Source organism: Battus philenor, unplaced genomic scaffold (genome assembly GCF_028537555.1).
Source record: "Battus philenor isolate CCGP_79_NKW_IND1 unplaced genomic scaffold, ilBatPhil1.0.hap1 SCAF_20, whole genome shotgun sequence".
NCBI lineage: Eukaryota > Metazoa > Arthropoda > Insecta > Lepidoptera > Papilionidae > Battus > Battus philenor.
In genome coordinates, this window is record NW_027181683.1 from 5,999,974 (window position 1) to 6,019,708 (window position 19,735).

At 31.3% G+C, this 19,735-nt stretch overlaps 1 protein-coding gene across 2 annotated transcripts in view; it reads left to right on the forward strand.

Annotated features, from left to right (window-relative positions):
- The window catches only part of LOC137922692 (putative fatty acyl-CoA reductase CG8306), a 34,798-nt gene that overhangs the window by 12,747 nt on the left and 2,316 nt on the right, over positions 1–19,735 (forward strand). The window contains exons 2-10 of one of the 2 annotated variants that reach the window (XM_068765717.1): positions 2,689–2,909; positions 3,857–4,108; positions 4,612–4,757; positions 5,342–5,451; positions 6,278–6,361; positions 16,101–16,209; positions 16,978–17,094; positions 18,500–18,619; positions 19,127–19,286. In XM_068765717.1, the coding sequence (XP_068621818.1) occupies positions 2,712–2,909; positions 3,857–4,108; positions 4,612–4,757; positions 5,342–5,451; positions 6,278–6,361; positions 16,101–16,209; positions 16,978–17,094; positions 18,500–18,619; positions 19,127–19,286 (1,296 nt within the window). In that variant the 5' untranslated portion in view covers positions 2,689–2,711. Of the gene's footprint in view, positions 1–2,631; positions 2,910–3,856; positions 4,109–4,611; positions 4,758–5,341; positions 5,452–6,277; positions 6,362–16,100; positions 16,210–16,977; positions 17,095–18,499; positions 18,620–19,126; positions 19,287–19,735 lie in introns of those variants that run through there. The other variant, XM_068765719.1, reaches the window with a different exon arrangement.

Below are 19,735 nucleotides of genomic sequence, written 5' to 3' on the forward strand. Positions count from 1 at the left end.
GTCAATTTTGCAGTAAGAAATTGTCTATAAACATTAAAACGTCAATTATACTATCACCTTGAAGGCTGTTTAGAGTACAATGCACAATTGATTCCTACAACTCCATTAAAAGTCGATTATGCAATTTCATTGTCAACTATATGCACGGATTATTATTCGCATAACATTGTAAATGTCAATAATCTGGATTAAAATAGACATATTTTTTTTAGAATTGATTGTTTAATATCTGGCCACTTTGAATAGTTCTTAAACGTTAAGTATAATAAAGAAATAGACATGAAAATTCAAAATTAAAGGTAATTGAAATATATTAAATAATTTACAGCAAAACTGACCATATTGATTCATTTTTGTTAGCAGGGGAAAACACTTTGTATATGTATAAGGTATGGTACCGTGCAAAAGAAGGCTAAGTGTAGGCGCCGTTTGCGCCGTTCCACCTCAAATCCGCAGAATCTACAAATGCTAATTGAGCAGCAGTAATAGTCAGTCCGATTCAAAAAATGAATCATGAATTAATAACAACTAGCATAGCGTTAGCATACTTTTGTAATGGATTTCATGTCGAATCAACTAAGTATTAGATAGTATAGAAGTCAATTAAAATAAAATAAAACGAATTTTAAATTCATAATTGAAGATCTCGAGTAACCGATATTTCAATAGTAAAAAAAATTACTAAGATGCAAGAATTTCTAACGTTTAAAATTTATTTAAAGAATAAAATTTTTTATGTCTGTAATTTTCCATAACGATATTAGATTTCTAATACTAAATTTATGAAAACAATTTTGGTTCATTCAAAAATTTATACCAGAAATATTAAGGTCATTGACTTTGGATAATGTATCGTATTTTATTTAGTTATAAAATGTAATTTTGTATATATTACTGACAGCCATTCAAAATGCTAATGATGAATTTTTAATAAGTTACGTTTTTGTAATGCTTTTACCAAATTAATCATAAACGTTTAAGCCTCAATTATGTACTTTCGCTTTAAGGAATTTGCAATTAGACATTCAAAATATTTAATAACCTGCAAATAAACGTATAATTTTATTTAAACGAATAACAATAAAGACAATTACACCATTAACCCAAAAAAACAAAATAATAAACAAATTTCTCGTTTTATTTTCGAATGCCTTTTAAAGTTGTTCGGTATTTGGGAATCATAAGAACTTTTTAGCGTGTTTCGTGCGGTGCTTCGTAACTTTCCTTTCTCATTCTGATTCAAGTAGACCGCAGTTATTGTTTAATGTATTAAAAGTGCTGTTTATTAATATTTATTCAATAACAAAATAACTGGCAAATTTATCAACAATAGATGTATTATGAAATAAGTTTTTTAGGAACTCGATAGTCGTCGACCATCAGTTTTTTTTTTTATATTCATTCAGTACATTCCATTATCATTGCATGTACAAAATATAGTGACAATTATTTAGTATTTTTTGAATGATGAAATAGTAGCATTTAATATTAACCTCATCAAATAAATAAACGATTTGTTTAGTTTTGATTTTTATTTTATTTTCTTCTTTTTCGTGTTTCATGTTTTCTTTTGTTAATCGACGCTCGTTCTTCACAATATGTGTCCCCTTTACATTTTTTGCATTTCAGTTAGACTTCTTTTTACACCCCTCCTGTATTCCCAAGATATTACAGATTTGTTTTAACTATCACATTACTTTGCCATCACAGACTTGGTTACTGGTTTACGACTTATTCTTTTTAAAAAACACCATTATCAATTACAAATTTTATTTATGAATCACAATATTAAGGACTTACCGCCTGCCTTGCGTAACTAATTATTACGTGCATTGTTGTTTATTATTAAGTCATAAAAATAAATAAAATATTATCTTTTATGTTATAGATGAAATTAATTAGAGTCACATTGAAAACAGTTTGTTATTCTTTATATGCTGTTTCAAGTATTACATTGCACACATTTTCCGTTTTAACTGCGTTTGAATGACGCAAATGCCTTTAATAGGATTTTTTCAGGTTTATCCACATGTCTCCTTTAATTTATTACTGGTTAAACAGTGTAACTAATAGTCATAACGTGTAATAATAATAAACTGAATATACCAAACAAAGGAGAGGAGAGAGAGAGAGAGAGAGAGAGCGAAACCTTGATATTAATAAATAATACATAATGTTAATGCCCAATCTAATGCTAGATCTAATTATCTGTGGGCAGATCATAGTGCGTAAAACGGACAACTACTAAAGTTTTTTGGTTTTGGAGTAGAGACCACAGACCGACAAGCGCAGCGTAGTACATCCACCCACAAAACGTTAAGGTCGTCAAAATACTTTGGAAACAATCCGCTTTCAATCAGTCTTATTTAAAAATCTTGGGGGGATATCTATGTCTGTCCATTGAAGTGATGATAATGATTATAATAATATTAGACTAAATTATAGAATTAAACCAGTTATTATTCTTTCACATGTTAATCAAAAGTACATACAGAAATAAAATAAGTTACTGTTAAATTTACACACATAAACTGACTAAAAGTTTTTGTACCAAAACATGTAAATTCTTGGCCGAAAGCTCGTAGTTAAGGCCACGACGTGTTTGTAATATATCAATATCAAGCTCTAACACTAGAGTTAGAGCTATGTCCGTTTAACTTTTTAAATTATTAATATTTAATTTTACAGACAACAAATTAGAAGTGTAAATAATGTCCGAGCAGTCGCAAGTGCGGGAATTTTACAGCGGCAAAAATTTCTTCATAACCGGTGGCACCGGTTTCGTCGGATTATGTCTAATAGAAAAAATATTACGAACAATACCAGACGTTGGAAAATTATATTTACTTATGAGACCCAAGAAAGGAAAAGATATTTCGGAAAGAATAGAGGAATTTCCTAGTAATCCGGTAAGTGTCGTCGTGTAAAACGTCAATCTTATATTTTACGCTACACATACCTATTAAAATTTGCAAAATTGCAATAAGTACTAATGTTTTTTTCAGATAGTTCTTTTTATATATTTGTGTAAACTTAATCTTTGTTAATTATATCAATATTTCATAAACCTTGATTCTTGCTAACACGTCAACTGTTATACGTTTATAATTTATATTATTCGAAGAGCCGTTTCACAAATTAATTATTATTAAATCTATATTAAATAAGTTTCATTCAAAGAGTAAAATATAAGATTTTCTGATGTTTTCAAGTTTAATTTTGTCATTAAATGTAGTTTTATTTTATCTTTTAATGCTAAAGATTTTAGCCTTGCCCTCTTTATAATTGAAACAACAATTATTGTACATTGCACATGATTGTTATCAATAAAAAAAAAACAGAAACTGGAGAAGGAAGAAATTTTTTTGACTTCAGGATGGGATATAATCATTACCTTTTGATTATAAATGCTTTAAACAATAGTATAGTTTATTGATAAAATACTGAAAGTACTTAAGTACATTTGATAACTTGTTAAGCTAAAATTATTATGAGCAGTTTGTCAGAATGTCCTGTTCTAGTTCAGTCATAATTTACTAATTATTTGTGTAAATTTTTAAAATCAGGTAACAACTTTAAAATCAAGTCCACACCTTGATCTTAAAGTTAAATTGTTCTTAAAATTATCCTGTCAAAGGCTTAATTGCAACTTGGACTATTTAATCATATATTTTCTGTAAGATAATTATTTAATAATGCAGGCGTTCATTGCAATTCACTTTTGCAACCTATGACTTTATTTACATGTGCAGAGTTTTATTGCATTTTTATATGCATTTTTAAATAATGTTCATAAATTGCATAATAATGAAAATTAAATTGTTATATTGAACAATATCTAACACAATTGTTGCAGGTATTTGAAAAACTTTTAGAGAAGGAAACAAAGGATATATTTAAAAAACTTGTGCCAGTATCAGGTGATGTTGCACAAGAAGAATTAGGTTTGAATCAGGCAGATCGTGAGACTTTGGTTGATAATGTTAATATAGTAGTTCATTCCGCTGCTACATTAGATTTTGAAGACAATTTGAGGCCAACGGTGAAGATTAATGTCCTTGGTACAAGAAGAGTAATGCAACTGTGCAAGGAGATTAAAAATTTGAAGGTAACTTAATTCAAAAATGTACATAAATTAGTAGTATCAAAAAGAATTTTTGTATTAACCAAATAAAAAATATATTATTATTACTTTTATGTAATGAAATATTGTCAATGAATATAAAGGGATGTACATGTAAAAACTTTAGAGGGGTAAATTTGCTGGCATTTAATCCATGGCACATCCCACCTCAAAAAATCAATGGTTTCAGAATTAATAAATAACAATGATAATATAGTAAGAAAAAGTAAAGTTTTAAAAATTTGGATTACTAGATAAATAAAATTAACTATTGTTTAATCTTCAATCTGTCTCTGCAGATTTTATACTGCCATAAATAATTTTCTTGCCAGTAGAAAGAAAACCAGATATAAAAAGCAATTGAAAATTGAGGAAAAACTTTACAACTTTTTGCTGATACATGTTATACATTCACCCCTTCAAAGGTTTTACCCTCATAAATACACTATAAACACTCATGAACTCATACTTTTTTAAATTATTCGCAGGTCATGATCCATGTCTCCTCTGCATATGTAAACTCCTATTTAACTGAAGTATATGAAAAAGTATATGATACACCTGGAGATGTAGAAAAAGTTATCTCTCTTGTAGAGACTTTGAATGATAATGAATTAAATGAAATTGAACCAAAGTAGGTTTACATTATTATTAATTAAAACACATACATGGATATGGCATAACACATGGTTGCACACTGTAGTAGTCAGTATAATTAACTATGATATAGATAACATTGCCTCTGGATATGAACATATTTGCATTTATTTTTATTTTTCATTGCAGCATGTTTACTTAAAATGTGAAAATTAAGGAATTAATAATAATAGCTGTTGAGAGACAAAGTAAATAGAGTAACTAACAGTAATTAATTAATTAAATTTGATGATTGAATTGAAAAAATATAAGTATTTTTATTTCTTTTCATTAAGTGTCTTTTTATACTTTCTGTGTAGTATAAATGTAAATATTGTAAATTATTATAGAACTTAGTGCTCATAAAGTACTGATATTTAATAGAGAAAAATGTCTTATAAATTTACATACATCTTTAAGAGAAACAATGTTTGTTATTGTATAATTCCTACAAAATGTCTATTACACAAATTTCTAAAAAGACATCAAAAGTGATGGCTAAGATTTTATCAACATTTATAATGATTTTAACCATACATATAAATTATCATGATCTTAATGGCAAAAATTTTTCTTTTTTAGAGTTCTTAAGGATCATCTCAATACATATACATTTACAAAACACTTGGCCGAACATGAAGTGAAGAACTGCGCAAACATTTTCCCTTGTACAATTGTTAGACCAACAATGAGTAAGTACATTCATATTATACTAAAGTTATATGTAATGTAGTATTTTTTTATAAATATGCATGTACGTTTAATAATTCAATATGTCAATATTAAACATAGTCATATTAGTTAAATCATTAATAATTCAAGAATGGCCAGTTCATTTCAAAATTAATTAATTTAAAATAAAAAACACTTACTTAGACGTGTTAAAAAATTTACATGATAATTTAGTGTAAATTAATAAACAGAAATCTGCTTATTCATTGACTGTTAGGCGGAATAAAATCCGGCTGGTCAGCTAGTATAATATAAAAGTCATCAGCTACTATTAATTTCAGAAGTTCATTTAGGCTTTTTGGTGTTGTTTAAGAACAGTAAAATATTTGTTCATTTCCACTGTTTATTATAAAAATAATTCTTTTAGTATTTATCATTACAAATATGTTCAAAGCATAGTTTTATTTTAAATGTATTGTGTTAAGGAAAATAGTTTTTGTTAGAGTAATATACAAATAATTATGTTCAGATTATATATTAAACATTGAGAAACAAAAACTACAACTGCTTTCTTGATACTATAGCAGTGATAATGTAAAAGAAAAAGTTCTTTGCAAGACCGGTCATGGTGTTGATCTTTGTGACCTGATGGTGATGATGATATTAATTTTTGTAGATGTCACCCAAAAATCATAATTCTTTATTAATGAAAATGCTTCTCAATCTTGACACCCTGGAGTATATTTGCTTTGCTATCATCTAGTTATAAATAGGTTGTGTTTTATTTAACGATGTAGACTTCTTAACTATATAGTTTTATCAAAAGTAATGTATTATTTTCCTCAGTCATTGCATCATGGAAAGAGCCTATACCCGGTTGGACATGTTCCAAAGTTGGTCCACAAGGCTTCTTAATGGGGGCAGCAAAAGGTTTGTACTTTTACTTGGTTTATCTATTGATCAATGAATGAATAAAATAGTCAAGAGTTTTATTTTAAATTAGGAATTTGTACTTGTTAATGTAAAACTTAATATCTAAAAATTAATAGCTTTTGTGACAGAATTGAGATTTATGCAAAGAGAAATTGTATATATATATATATATATATATATATATATATATATATATATATATATATATATATATATATATATATATATTTATTTATATATATATATTTCTAATGTTTCAGTAATTCATTGTTAAAGTTTTAATAACTCATTAACGATAATATTAGGACTAAGTTTTTTAATTTCTTTAATTTTTGGTTTTATGTAGTCTCTTAATAGAAGTTTAAAATTATTTATTTTGCGAATAATCCTTCCCAATGTTAAAAATTATCATTTGGCTCAGCCCAAACCATTTTTAAGGATTAAAACTTGTCATGGATAGTTTAAATCTATTTACTTCTAAGCAATAATTTACACAAAATATATGCATTATTGTTAAGGAACATATTACGTATAATCAATAAGAGCAAATATGATAATTTTAGAACAAACTAGCATAGTGAGTCATTGCTAAATAAATGTAACAAGGTAAAAGATATGTGCACGCAAATCGAACAACTTATTCAGTCCGATTCCATTGAAGAGAATAAGCTGCCGAGGCTTTTTCGTTTGTAAAAACACATTTGTACTTCACCAAAACATTAATTGCCTACTAAACAAGATTGATTTATTAATGGTGTGCTCGGATGAGTTGTCGAATTGTAATCGCTCTTTCGACATTCTGTATTACCGAGCATAATATGACCTTAATGATACTAAGCAAATAAATCTTCCGAAACATCTACTAGCAAAGTATTTTTGCAGATGTAACAGAGATGCCTCCTTGTGTATTTTAGTCAAACACTCATAAATTACGTTAAATAACTAAAATATTACAATGTTGTGCGATTTATTTGCTTTTACATAAAATAGTTTTAATATGCATTTATAAAGTACTAAAAGTAGACAAACAATCTATTACGATTTTTTTTTACGTTTTCGCATAATAATACATCCATATGTAGCGATTTTAACAATAAAATTAACTTTATATTATAAATTTTATCGTTATTTATATTGTTTATTTAATAAAATTGACATGCTAACTGAATTTAGTGTATCTGCCAATTTAAAAAAATTGAAATACGTAGCTTGAATTAAATTTAAAACTCATTAATGAGTCCACACGTATGGCCAGCGGAACATGTAATATAATTCATAATATCCGTGCATCCAGCGGTCAGTTATGTGACCTAGCACTCTCGGACCACACGGCGCAGCGGTTGCGGTGCTCGGTTCGTAAAACCTGTACCTTAGTCAGTTAGTACGTATTTAAACACAACTTGGAACTATTTAAAAACTACCTTCATTTTTTGTCTTTTAGTAATGTACAGTGTCACGGATTCCAATATGGCGTACAACTGTTTCTATGACCTATTTGCTTGTCTGTATGTATGATTTATTTTCCAGTTAATAAAAATAAAGTTACGTATATAAAAAAAAAACTAAACGGATTACCAAGGGTATCATATATTAGGAGTAGAAAAAAGTATATTACTATGGACGTATATATATGTATGTATATAACCCTATATATATATATATATATATATATATGTATATATTTATACATATATATGTATATATAAATATACATATATATATATGTATATATATATACATATACATATATAGGGTTTCATAAAATAGTAACAATATGCAAATATTTAATAAGTATGCTAAAAATTTAAATAAATAATAAGTTTAAAAAATAAAAAATCACGTAATAATTAATACGTTGTGCCGTTTTTAAGAAGAAAATATAATATATTTAATTAATTAAAAGGGTAGTTATGTTGGCAATAAAAAAAGGCACACAAAGACAAATATATATGTGTTTAATTATCTAAGGGTAGTGGGCAGAAGGCCTGGTCTAATTTTGCACCGCAGTTCGGTACTCCCCTGATGGTGGTGGTGGTCAGCTGCACGATCTCCCAGGACTGGTCAGGCGGCAGCAAGTCGAGAGCAGGGAGCGCCGGTAGGTTGCAGTATGTGTCGGTTCCGGTGCACGGTGATATAATTCCAACGGTGTAAAACTCGAAGCGTAAAACTTGCAGTGTAAAACTTGCAGTGTAAAACTTGCAGTCTAAAACTTGCAATGTAAAACTTGCAGTCTAAAACTTGTAGTATAAACTTTGCAGTATAAAGGTAGCAGTATCAAAGTCGCAGCGTAAAACTCGCAGTATAAACTTTGCAGTATAAGACTCGCAGCATAAAAATCGCACCTGTGAATAAATGTCACAGTTATGATATACATATATAAGTATATGTACAATTTGCTCCGCTGACAGTAAACCCGGAGATGGCTTGCGATGAAGTAAGTTACAAAATGTAAAGCATGTAAAACAATAATAGGAGAGATAAACAAATAAACAAATTGAAAAGTAATAATGAATACATAATGATGGAACTATGGACACAGACAAAATGTTGAGCTCTAACTTATAGATAAATGCTACTTAATATTAATGTCTTTATAATATTTGTTCAACACTTACCCCTTGGGGTGCGAGACGATGTAAAGGTTGTGGCGTGAACTAAATGATGCCCGGAGAATGAATAGGACCAAGGCGTGAATTTATAACGTAAATTCTTATTGGCCCCGGCGCGTATGAAGACACATAGCTGGTGAACGCAACCGACACAAAGAGTGTGCGTCGGTGCGTGAGACGACACCTAGCTAGTGAACGCGACCGAGGCCTGGATCCTTCTCCCGAGCACTGTGTAAACTCTGTGTGCTGGTGCGCGGGCGCATTGGAATTTTTGTTATAAAAACAAAGATCCGTTAAACCAATAGCATGCTCCCACGACCCCACGCCACTTGAGACGTACCGTTACCCGCTAAGGGTTGAACAATTTTTTGCTGTATTGCGATTTATGAGACGTTTCTCGTGATTATATTTTTTTGGTTAAAATTTTATCAAAGATTTATGGGACGTTAACTTGCAACGTTACATTACCCCGCGCGTCACCGAAGGATTTTATTTCATTTAAAGGAAATAAAATCCGAACTTATTGATAACAATTTCATTTTTATCCTTTTAAACTCATTCTTTCATACTTCTCGCAAACAAACTAGCAATAGTAATCATTATAAGGATTACTAACGCGACCAAACAATTATGAAGGTTATAGATTCATTCTAATAACCCAAACGAAATATTACGCGGTTAATGGTAATGCTTTAGTTTATGTTGTGTCGCATTATGTTTGTTATTTATTCAACCTATTATTTTTAAATGCTTTATGTGCCATGTTCCAACATTTTTATCGGCCATTTCTTCGAATACATACACTAATGGAGAATTATTTTTAATTATACATTTCATATAAAGAATCATGAATAACGTATGTCCTTAACAAGCACGTCTTCTACGCTATCGGAATCGTCCGAAATTTCATTGCTGATAGTATAAAACATCCTCAGAAGGAAAAAGAGGACCCAGTGTAGCGATTTGTTTACGTAAGTTGTTAACAATAGCGCCATGTTTAATCTATTTTTATAAATTGGTAATGAGAGAATGAGGAGAAAATTAAATGCACCACAATAAGGAAGGTGTTGAACAAGTATTCTACTCAATCTACTCCGTTCTGTTACAAATTCACTAACGAACGTTATGGTTGCTAGTATAAGAATTAAAAAAAAAATAGCACAAAAAATATGAAAATGATGCGTATAACTGCAACTAATGTGAACGGTCCTATGAAAAAATAGCAGAAGCAAAAAAAGTTACAACATAAGAACAAAATGTATGTTAAACTAAACAAAAACTTTTTTAAGTGAAGGATGTACACTTCAGTTGCTGGCAGATAGAAAAGGCAAAAATAACGTTTTACAAAATTAATTAAATAAAAAAACAATCACATAACTACACTACAATGCAAAATCAGACCTTTTAATACCACGTTAAGGGCGCCAGTGTGCCGTTTTTAAGAAAAATATATGTATTTATAATAAAAATGGGTAGTAGTAGATGGCGACAAAAAAAAGCACACAAAGAAAAATGTATATATTTAATTAATTAACTAAGGGTAGTGGGCAGAAGGCCTGGTCTAATTTTGCACCGCAGTTCGGTACTCCCCTGATGGTGGTGGTAGGCAGCTGCACGATCTCCCAGGACTGGTCAGGCGGCAGCAAGTCGAGAGCAGGGAGCGCCGGTAGGTTGCAGTATGTGTCGGTTCCGGTGCACGGTGATATAATTCCAACGGTGTAAAACTCGAAGCGTAAAACTTGCAGTGTAAAACTTGCAGTGTAAAACTTGCAGTCTAAAACTTGCAATGTAAAACTTGCAGTCTAAAACTTGTAGTATAAACTTTGCAGTATAAAGGTAGCAGTATCAAAGTCGCAGCGTAAAACTCGCAGTATAAACTTTGCAGTATAAGACTCGCAGCATAAAAATCGCACCTGTGAATAAATGTCACAGTTATGATATACATATATAAGTATATGTACAATTTGCTCCGCTGACAGTAAACCCGGAGATGGCTTGCGATGAAGTAAGTTACAAAATGTAAAGCATGTAAAACAATAATAGGAGAGATAAACAAATAAACAAATTGAAAAGTAATAATGAATACATAATGATGGAACTATGGACACAGACAAAATGTTGAGCTCTAACTTATAGATAAATGCTACTTAATATTAATGTCTTTATAATATTTGTTCAACACTTACCCCTTGGGGTGCGAGACGATGTAAAGGTTGTGGCGTGAACTAAATGATGCCCGGAGAATGAATAGGACCAAGGCGTGAATTTATAACGTAAATTCTTATTGGCCCCGGCGCGTATGAAGACACATAGCTGGTGAACGCAACCGACACAAAGAGTGTGCGTCGGTGCGTGAGACGACACCTAGCTAGTGAACGCGACCGAGGCCTGGATCCTTCTCCCGAGCACTGTGTAAACTCTGTGTGCTGGTGCGCGGGCGCATTGGAATTTTTGTTATAAAAACAAAGATCCGTTAAACCAATAGCATGCTCCCACGACCCCACGCCACTTGAGACGTACCGTTACCCGCTAAGGGTTGAACAATTTTTTGCTGTATTGCGATTTATGAGACGTTTCTCGTGATTATATTTTTTTGGTTAAAATTTTATCAAAGATTTATGGGACGTTAACTTGCAACGTTACATTACCCCGCGCGTCACCGAAGGATTTTATTTCATTTAAAGGAAATAAAATCCGAACTTATTGATAACAATTTCATTTTTATCCTTTTAAACTCATTCTTTCATACTTCTCGCAAACAAACTAGCAATAGTAATCATTATAAGGATTACTAACGCGACCAAACAATTATGAAGGTTATAGATTCATTCTAATAACCCAAACGAAATATTACGCGGTTAATGGTAATGCTTTAGTTTATGTTGTGTCGCATTATGTTTGTTATTTATTCAACCTATTATTTTTAAATGCTTTATGTGCCATGTTCCAACATTTTTATCGGCCATTTCTTCGAATACATACACTAATGGAGAATTATTTTTAATTATACATTTCATATAAAGAATCATGAATAACGTATGTCCTTAACAAGCACGTCTTCTACGCTATCGGAATCGTCCGAAATTTCATTGCTGATAGTATAAAACATCCTCAGAAGGAAAAAGAGGACCCAGTGTAGCGATTTGTTTACGTAAGTTGTTAACAATAGCGCCATGTTTAATCTATTTTTATAAATTGGTAATGAGAGAATGAGGAGAAAATTAAATGCACCACAATAAGGAAGGTGTTGAACAAGTATTCTACTCAATCTACTCCGTTCTGTTACAAATTCACTAACGAACGTTATGGTTGCTAGTATAAGAATTAAAAAAAAAATAGCACAAAAAATATGAAAATGATGCGTATAACTGCAACTAATGTGAACGGTCCTATGAAAAAATAGCAGAAGCAAAAAAAGTTACAACATAAGAACAAAATGTATGTTAAACTAAACAAAAACTTTTTTAAGTGAAGGATGTACACTTCAGTTGCTGGCAGATAGAAAAGGCAAAAATAACGTTTTACAAAATTAATTAAATAAAAAAACAATCACATAACTACACTACAATGCAAAATCAGACCTTTTAATACCACGTTAAGGGCGCCAGTGTGCCGTTTTTAAGAAAAATATATGTATTTATAATAAAAATGGGTAGTAGTAGATGGCGACAAAAAAAAGCACACAAAGAAAAATGTATATATTTAATTAATTAACTAAGGGTAGTGGGCAGAAGGCCTGGTCTAATTTTGCACCGCAGTTCGGTACTCCCCTGATGGTGGTGGTAGGCAGCTGCACGATCTCCCAGGACTGGTCAGGCGGCAGCAAGTCGAGAGCAGGGAGCGCCGGTAGGTTGCAGTATGTGTCGGTTCCGGTGCACGGTGATATAATTCCAACGGTGTAAAACTCGAAGCGTAAAACTTGCAGTGTAAAACTTGCAGTGTAAAACTTGCAGTCTAAAACTTGCAATGTAAAACTTGCAGTCTAAAACTTGTAGTATAAACTTTGCAGTATAAAGGTAGCAGTATCAAAGTCGCAGCGTAAAACTCGCAGTATAAACTTTGCAGTATAAGACTCGCAGCATAAAAATCGCACCTGTGAATAAATGTCACAGTTATGATATACATATATAAGTATATGTACAATTTGCTCCGCTGACAGTAAACCCGGAGATGGCTTGCGATGAAGTAAGTTACAAAATGTAAAGCATGTAAAACAATAATAGGAGAGATAAACAAATAAACAAATTGAAAAGTAATAATGAATACATAATGATGGAACTATGGACACAGACAAAATGTTGAGCTCTAACTTATAGATAAATGCTACTTAATATTAATGTCTTTATAATATTTGTTCAACACTTACCCCTTGGGGTGCGAGACGATGTAAAGGTTGTGGCGTGAACTAAATGATGCCCGGAGAATGAATAGGACCAAGGCGTGAATTTATAACGTAAATTCTTATTGGCCCCGGCGCGTATGAAGACACATAGCTGGTGAACGCAACCGACACAAAGAGTGTGCGTCGGTGCGTGAGACGACACCTAGCTAGTGAACGCGACCGAGGCCTGGATCCTTCTCCCGAGCACTGTGTAAACTCTGTGTGCTGGTGCGCGGGCGCATTGGAATTTTTGTTATAAAAACAAAGATCCGTTAAACCAATAGCATGCTCCCACGACCCCACGCCACTTGAGACGTACCGTTACCCGCTAAGGGTTGAACAATTTTTTGCTGTATTGCGATTTATGAGACGTTTCTCGTGATTATATTTTTTTGGTTAAAATTTTATCAAAGATTTATGGGACGTTAACTTGCAACGTTACAACGTGCCGATTTCAGTAAATAAAACTAAAGCTACGTGGAAAATTATATACAATTCAAAATTTAGTTATCCAAAGGAGTACATTGTCAAATAAATTCAATTGGGTAATTTATACGCGATACCCAAGTCATTGCTGAGGCTTTTAATGTTGTTTTCATTGATCAAATTAATTTACTAAGTAGTGCAACGCATACTTTTAACAATAATTTTACAGACTGTAAAGACATACATGAGACTCCTAAATTATTATTTATGACTCCAACTTGTGCCAATGACATTACATTATTCTCAATCTTAAAAATACAAATAGTACTGGCTACGCTTGTACTGTATTTTAAATACAAGGCGATTTTGTAGTTAACATGGAAATATAACACTTAATAATCATTCAAAACAATTTTCATCATTTTCAAAATAAAATACGGCGGAGCACGGCGAGGTGTGTTAGGATTTGATTCGCCAGGCATTTGAGTTGAGGGTTGTCTCGCGGTGTGCCGCGCGGGGCAAGCAGGCCGTTAAGAGGGTAGGACACAAATAATAAATCTGCAAACTTCTCATCATTTTTTTTCACGTTGCATCCACGTTGCGATATTGCATTATGTTTTGTGCAAATTGCACGTGTAAAACTGATATGTTTATAGCTCAAAAAAGGTGTGTTAGAGCAATTCGTAATTTGAAATCAACAGACGCCATATCAAAAATTTAAGGTTACTCACGTTACCATCGCTATACATATACGAGGCTGCTGTTCACGAGGGTTAATATACTCTTGCAGCGTTGTCTTTCTGGCCGGCGTAACAGAACAAAACTTAGTTGCCTAAAATCTGAAACCACATTTTTACAAATAAAAAAAAATTGGCTATGCTGTGCGGGTATGTTTAACTTACTCCGTAAAACAGAATGACGGCTCATTACAAGGGTAACTCGTACATACTTTTGGTTGGTAAAATTTTTTTAAATGAAATTATTGTTTTTAAACGGTGTACTGTACATATTATTGAATATTATTATTAAAATATTTTATTAATTTGATTTCGACTATTTAAATTTTGTTATGATGACAATTGTGAATATAAATTTATATTTGAACAAATAATTGATATTCAAAATAATAATACAAATAATAGATATCCTTTTTTCCATACCTACGTAGTTTTGTATGCCACAGACAATTTTTGAAAAATTTATTCTTTTTTTTATCACCGTATTTGACATGTATTTAAAAAAAATATTTAGAAATAATCATTGTTTGTTATAATAATTATAACAAATTTTGGATATTAAAACGGGTTATAGTTATAAGTATATTTATAATCAACATTACTATAGAGTGAATTTAACTCTTTAGTACTGTTTTACTATATTTGAATAAATATATTAGACATGCAATCTAATATCTGATCAGATAAGAATTTGTCAGTATGCATGTTTTTATATGTATGCATTGCGAGTAGTATATGTTTTTTTTGATGGCCCCGTTATTGGGGGCCTATCGTTTAGGGACAGGAAACTTATAATATATTAATTATTTCACATCCTTCTTTTTATTTCTTTACTCATCTTCTTAGGCTCATTCATTCTGTTTTCTACTTCATATGATCATACTCATCCATTTTTAGTTTCGTTCTTTTCATCACCTTTCATCCTTCCACTTCAATTTTCAAATATCACAGGTATTGGGTTTCCCATCATTTTTTTCACAATTTTTTGAGTGCTTAAACTATTTTTACTAAATAAATTAGTAGATATGACATTTAAATTTATTTCTTATAATGTTTTGTTTACAATTTTACTTTCTTTCTATCTCTTCCTGTTTTACTATTTTCCTATTTACTTATTTTCAATTTTTTTGTTGATTGCTTTGACCTGGTATGTTATTTTTAATTTTTATTAATTGCCACTTTAGTACACGTTAACTACTCACTGCTTGTTTACTACTCACTACTTGTTACTCACTGCTATTTCCATACTATAGTTTTCTAGAAGAAATTGCTTTGAGTAATATCACCGCCCATTGTACTTTTTTCCATAGCTTATTATGCAATGATGTGTACATATTTTCTGACAATATCAAATTAAAAAATTTAAACATAAGTCAATCTCGTCGGAAGACGCTGGATTTAGGATGTCACCAACCAGTCTTGTTGGAAATCTTATAGGCAAGAACATGTCCGCCTGTGGAAGCCTTACGACTGAAATGACGATGACTATTTCAAACTAAATATGATAAATCAAATTTAGAATTCTGTGCGGATACTGTTGCGTGAGTAATGTGGAATACTACATGTTGGTGCTCTGTTTTCAGGGGTTGTCCGGAGACTACCTATGGCAAAGCAGAACATTGCTGATTACATACCGGTGGATGTTGTTGTCAATCAACTGCTCGTGGCTGGATGGCATGCTGCTAAAGAAAAGTATGTATTCTTAGGGATCGGGGAAGGGAAAACCCAAATGAAAATCACTGTATAAGTGCTAACTACTACGTTTATATTAAACTTAATAGAAATATAAAACACAAACTAATATTAAATAATTGATGCAATAATAAGAAGTGAGGCTTGACATGTCCAAACATAAATAACACTCCAAACTAAAAATAATAATTAAAAAAATACGAAGTAATTTCTACAAATTTTGTAATCAGACTGTAAGTATAGTGTTTGTTTTTGAATTGTGTTCCCATAAAATACTCGATCGCTTTTTAAAATGGTAAATTTTGAACAGATTTTTTTACAATAGTCATTCAGAACAAGTAGTTCTAATAATATCATCATACAACATAATTAGTTTATGATTGTACAAGCTTTTGAAGAAAGAATGTTTAGGTCATTTGTTGTCAGTTAATATATTATACACCCTAAAGAAAAACAATAGTTTCAGAAAAAAATAATTACATAATGTAGTTAAAAAGCGATGTACAAAATTCAAGTATTAAAATTAATTATTGTTTGTCTGCAGACTTCGTACTGGCAGAAGATATTGGCCTGTCGCATTTCATTAGAATAAATAAATTAATGACACATATTTCAGAGTGACCGCATTATACAGGGTACTTAGAAATCAAAGTAAAAGCTTTAAAACTTTTTACTGACTAAATGTATTAATTATATTTCTTTTATTTTAATTAATTATCATAGTTGAGGCATGTCCAATACGGGATCTCAATGTGATTTTGCTTACAGGTCTGGCTTAACAGTATATCACTGCTCGTCATCAACACAGAAACCATTCCGTTGGACGCTTTTGGAGCCTCTAGTAAATCAGATGTTGCACAAATATCCGCTGAAGGGTGCTGCATGGTACGTCTAGTATATCATATATAATGTCCATCCAATTTATTTTTGTTCAAAATAGCTAGCAATAACAAAGCATGAAGTGGTTCAATTGGATCCTCAAGGGCCAACGGTGACACGATGGCAGTCTGGTTTGGCTTAACAAAAAATGAGGGTCGTAAATTCGTTTCATCCTCGCAGATGCGTAAAATAGGTTGATGATTTACGGCTTTCGATAGTGAAGAACTAAAATGTAGACAGAGAATATTTTAAGACTCTATCCCTTACTCATTTCTAAATCAAATTAGTGAGAATTTATTGTTTGCTTTTTTTGGTTAGCCATGTTTACTTTTTTCACATCTACTCATAGATTAAATAATTAATTAACCAACCCATTGTCACTTTCTTCCAAAACTATTAATTCACAGTTGAAATCAGCCGTAAATTAAATTTTATTAGAACTAATCTCCACATTTTATTTTGGGAATATAATAGAAACATTGCTGCAGGGGGCTCACTGGAACTAGCTAAATTTTGAAAGTGATTTATGAGAGAAAAAGTCTGCAAACCTATAGAATATCAGAGAATAGTGTACTTGGAATTTGCAATGTGATATAATTTAACAAAATTTACATTATATTATGGTATATACTTTAGTGTGCTTTTGTTCATTGTATTATAATAAATATTCTTGTATATTTATAAGGAAGATCTTAGCTCGATTTACCTTTTATGTCACTTATTCAGTTATATCTGTTATTTATTGACAATTTTTTGTACACCATAGATGATAAATAGAGAAAAAAAAGGAACAATTCATATGGTACAAGAGGCGGTTTTAAACGCTCGAGGCGATCTCTACCAGACAACCTTTGGATGGAGATGAGAGACATGAAGGAGATGAGATTCATGTCATTACGTTTGCATAAAAGTTTGCATATTATATAAATTTAAGAAAAATGTTTCTTAACATTAGTACCGGAAAAAGAGATTGCGACACCATTCATAAAATTAGTTATTTTTTCGTGAGCAACTGTGCAACTCGCCCATGTAATATTTCAAAATTATCCTGTAATTAATTTTAATATCAAAGAAAAATTAGTAAAAAGAATTATATTATACTGCGAAGGTTTTTAAGTAATGACAGCTTGGGAATAAATTGTTCTATATAGTAAGTATTAGAGATAGCATAAAAGTTACCCAAAAAAAAAACATCCGAGTTTGTTGTGGGCCTTTTTAGATTAGGACATGTTTGGAACCGTTGTAATTTTGATTTACAGGATTCATTATAGGGAAGTTCAATCTGATCCTAGTTTCTATCAAATTGAATTATTCTGTCTGGAGAAGAATCTTATGACATATACAAGCGGTCACTTTATATGATTCTTTGAGGATAATATACAATAAAAAATGAAATTTAACTATTTTTCAGGTATCCACACCTAGAGTTTGTATCATCGTTGTGGCTGTTTAGAATTTCGGCCATCTTTATTCATTTCTTCCCCGCCTTCCTGCTCGATTTAATGCTAAGGTTGACAGGAGGAAAACCTATGTAAGATATTTCTTATTAATAGCAATGTTTTTAGTATTTATGATATTGTTGAAAATGACGTTAGGTGATTCATTGATTTGGTACTAAAGAGCCTTGAAAGAAACGAGTAAATAATTATAAATTAAGAATCCGTAGAAAAAATGTCTTTTGGTCACCATAAAAGATAAACCTGATCAAGTCTTTTGTGTGTTTTTCTCAGGTCAGGATCCGTTTGGAACCCTCGTAATTTATGTTTGATGTCATTATAGGGTAGCTCAATTTCTTGTATCAAATTTGGATCTTTATACCTTCGTGATATCTGTTAATGATTGTAATTGAATAATAATGTGAATTAATTTATTTTAATGCTTTGTCATGTATTGCAATAATTCTCTTTTGGTATATTAAAGAAAATTTATCAGTAGTAAATAATGTCATGTTTTTAAAACATTTGATAGTCATGTCCGAAGCATTTGTTATGCAATATTCTTAACATATTAATCAATATCTTCTCTTATATAATGGTAGACTGATCCGGCTGCATAAGAACGTGTGGTCGTCTTTGAATCGCCTGGAGCCGTTTATATTCAACGAATGGCGTTTCCACAACCCCAACACGAGAGAATTGTCCAAAACTCTTAACAAGACTGATAGTGAATTGTTCTCTATAGACATATCCGGCATTGACGTAAGTTATTTATTTTATATAGGAGATTTACACCTATATATTGACACTGGACCCATAAAGCTATAAAACATAAACCCATAAACACTTGAAATTTGGTAGGAATATTCTTTCTGCTTAGTAGAGGTCAGCTAAAATAACGGATTTTACGAAATTTCTACCGCAAAAGAGTTCAAGTGGCGCTCATTAAGTTAATGAAGCGGGTAATGTTTTTAATACCGTAACAGGCATATATAATACAATTTATAATATAATAGCTATAGATGTCTCCGCAAGTGGCGGATATGCGGTGAATTGGTGTCGGCTTCGATGTAGCCAATGCGCTTTCCATCCTCCTGATGTACACTGGGCAAGATCAAGACTGAAGGGTGCGACCAACAAATACGAATCGAGTTAACGAAAGTAAACATTACTCTGATTCGTCGTCTAGTCTGTGGTGGCAAGATTGATGG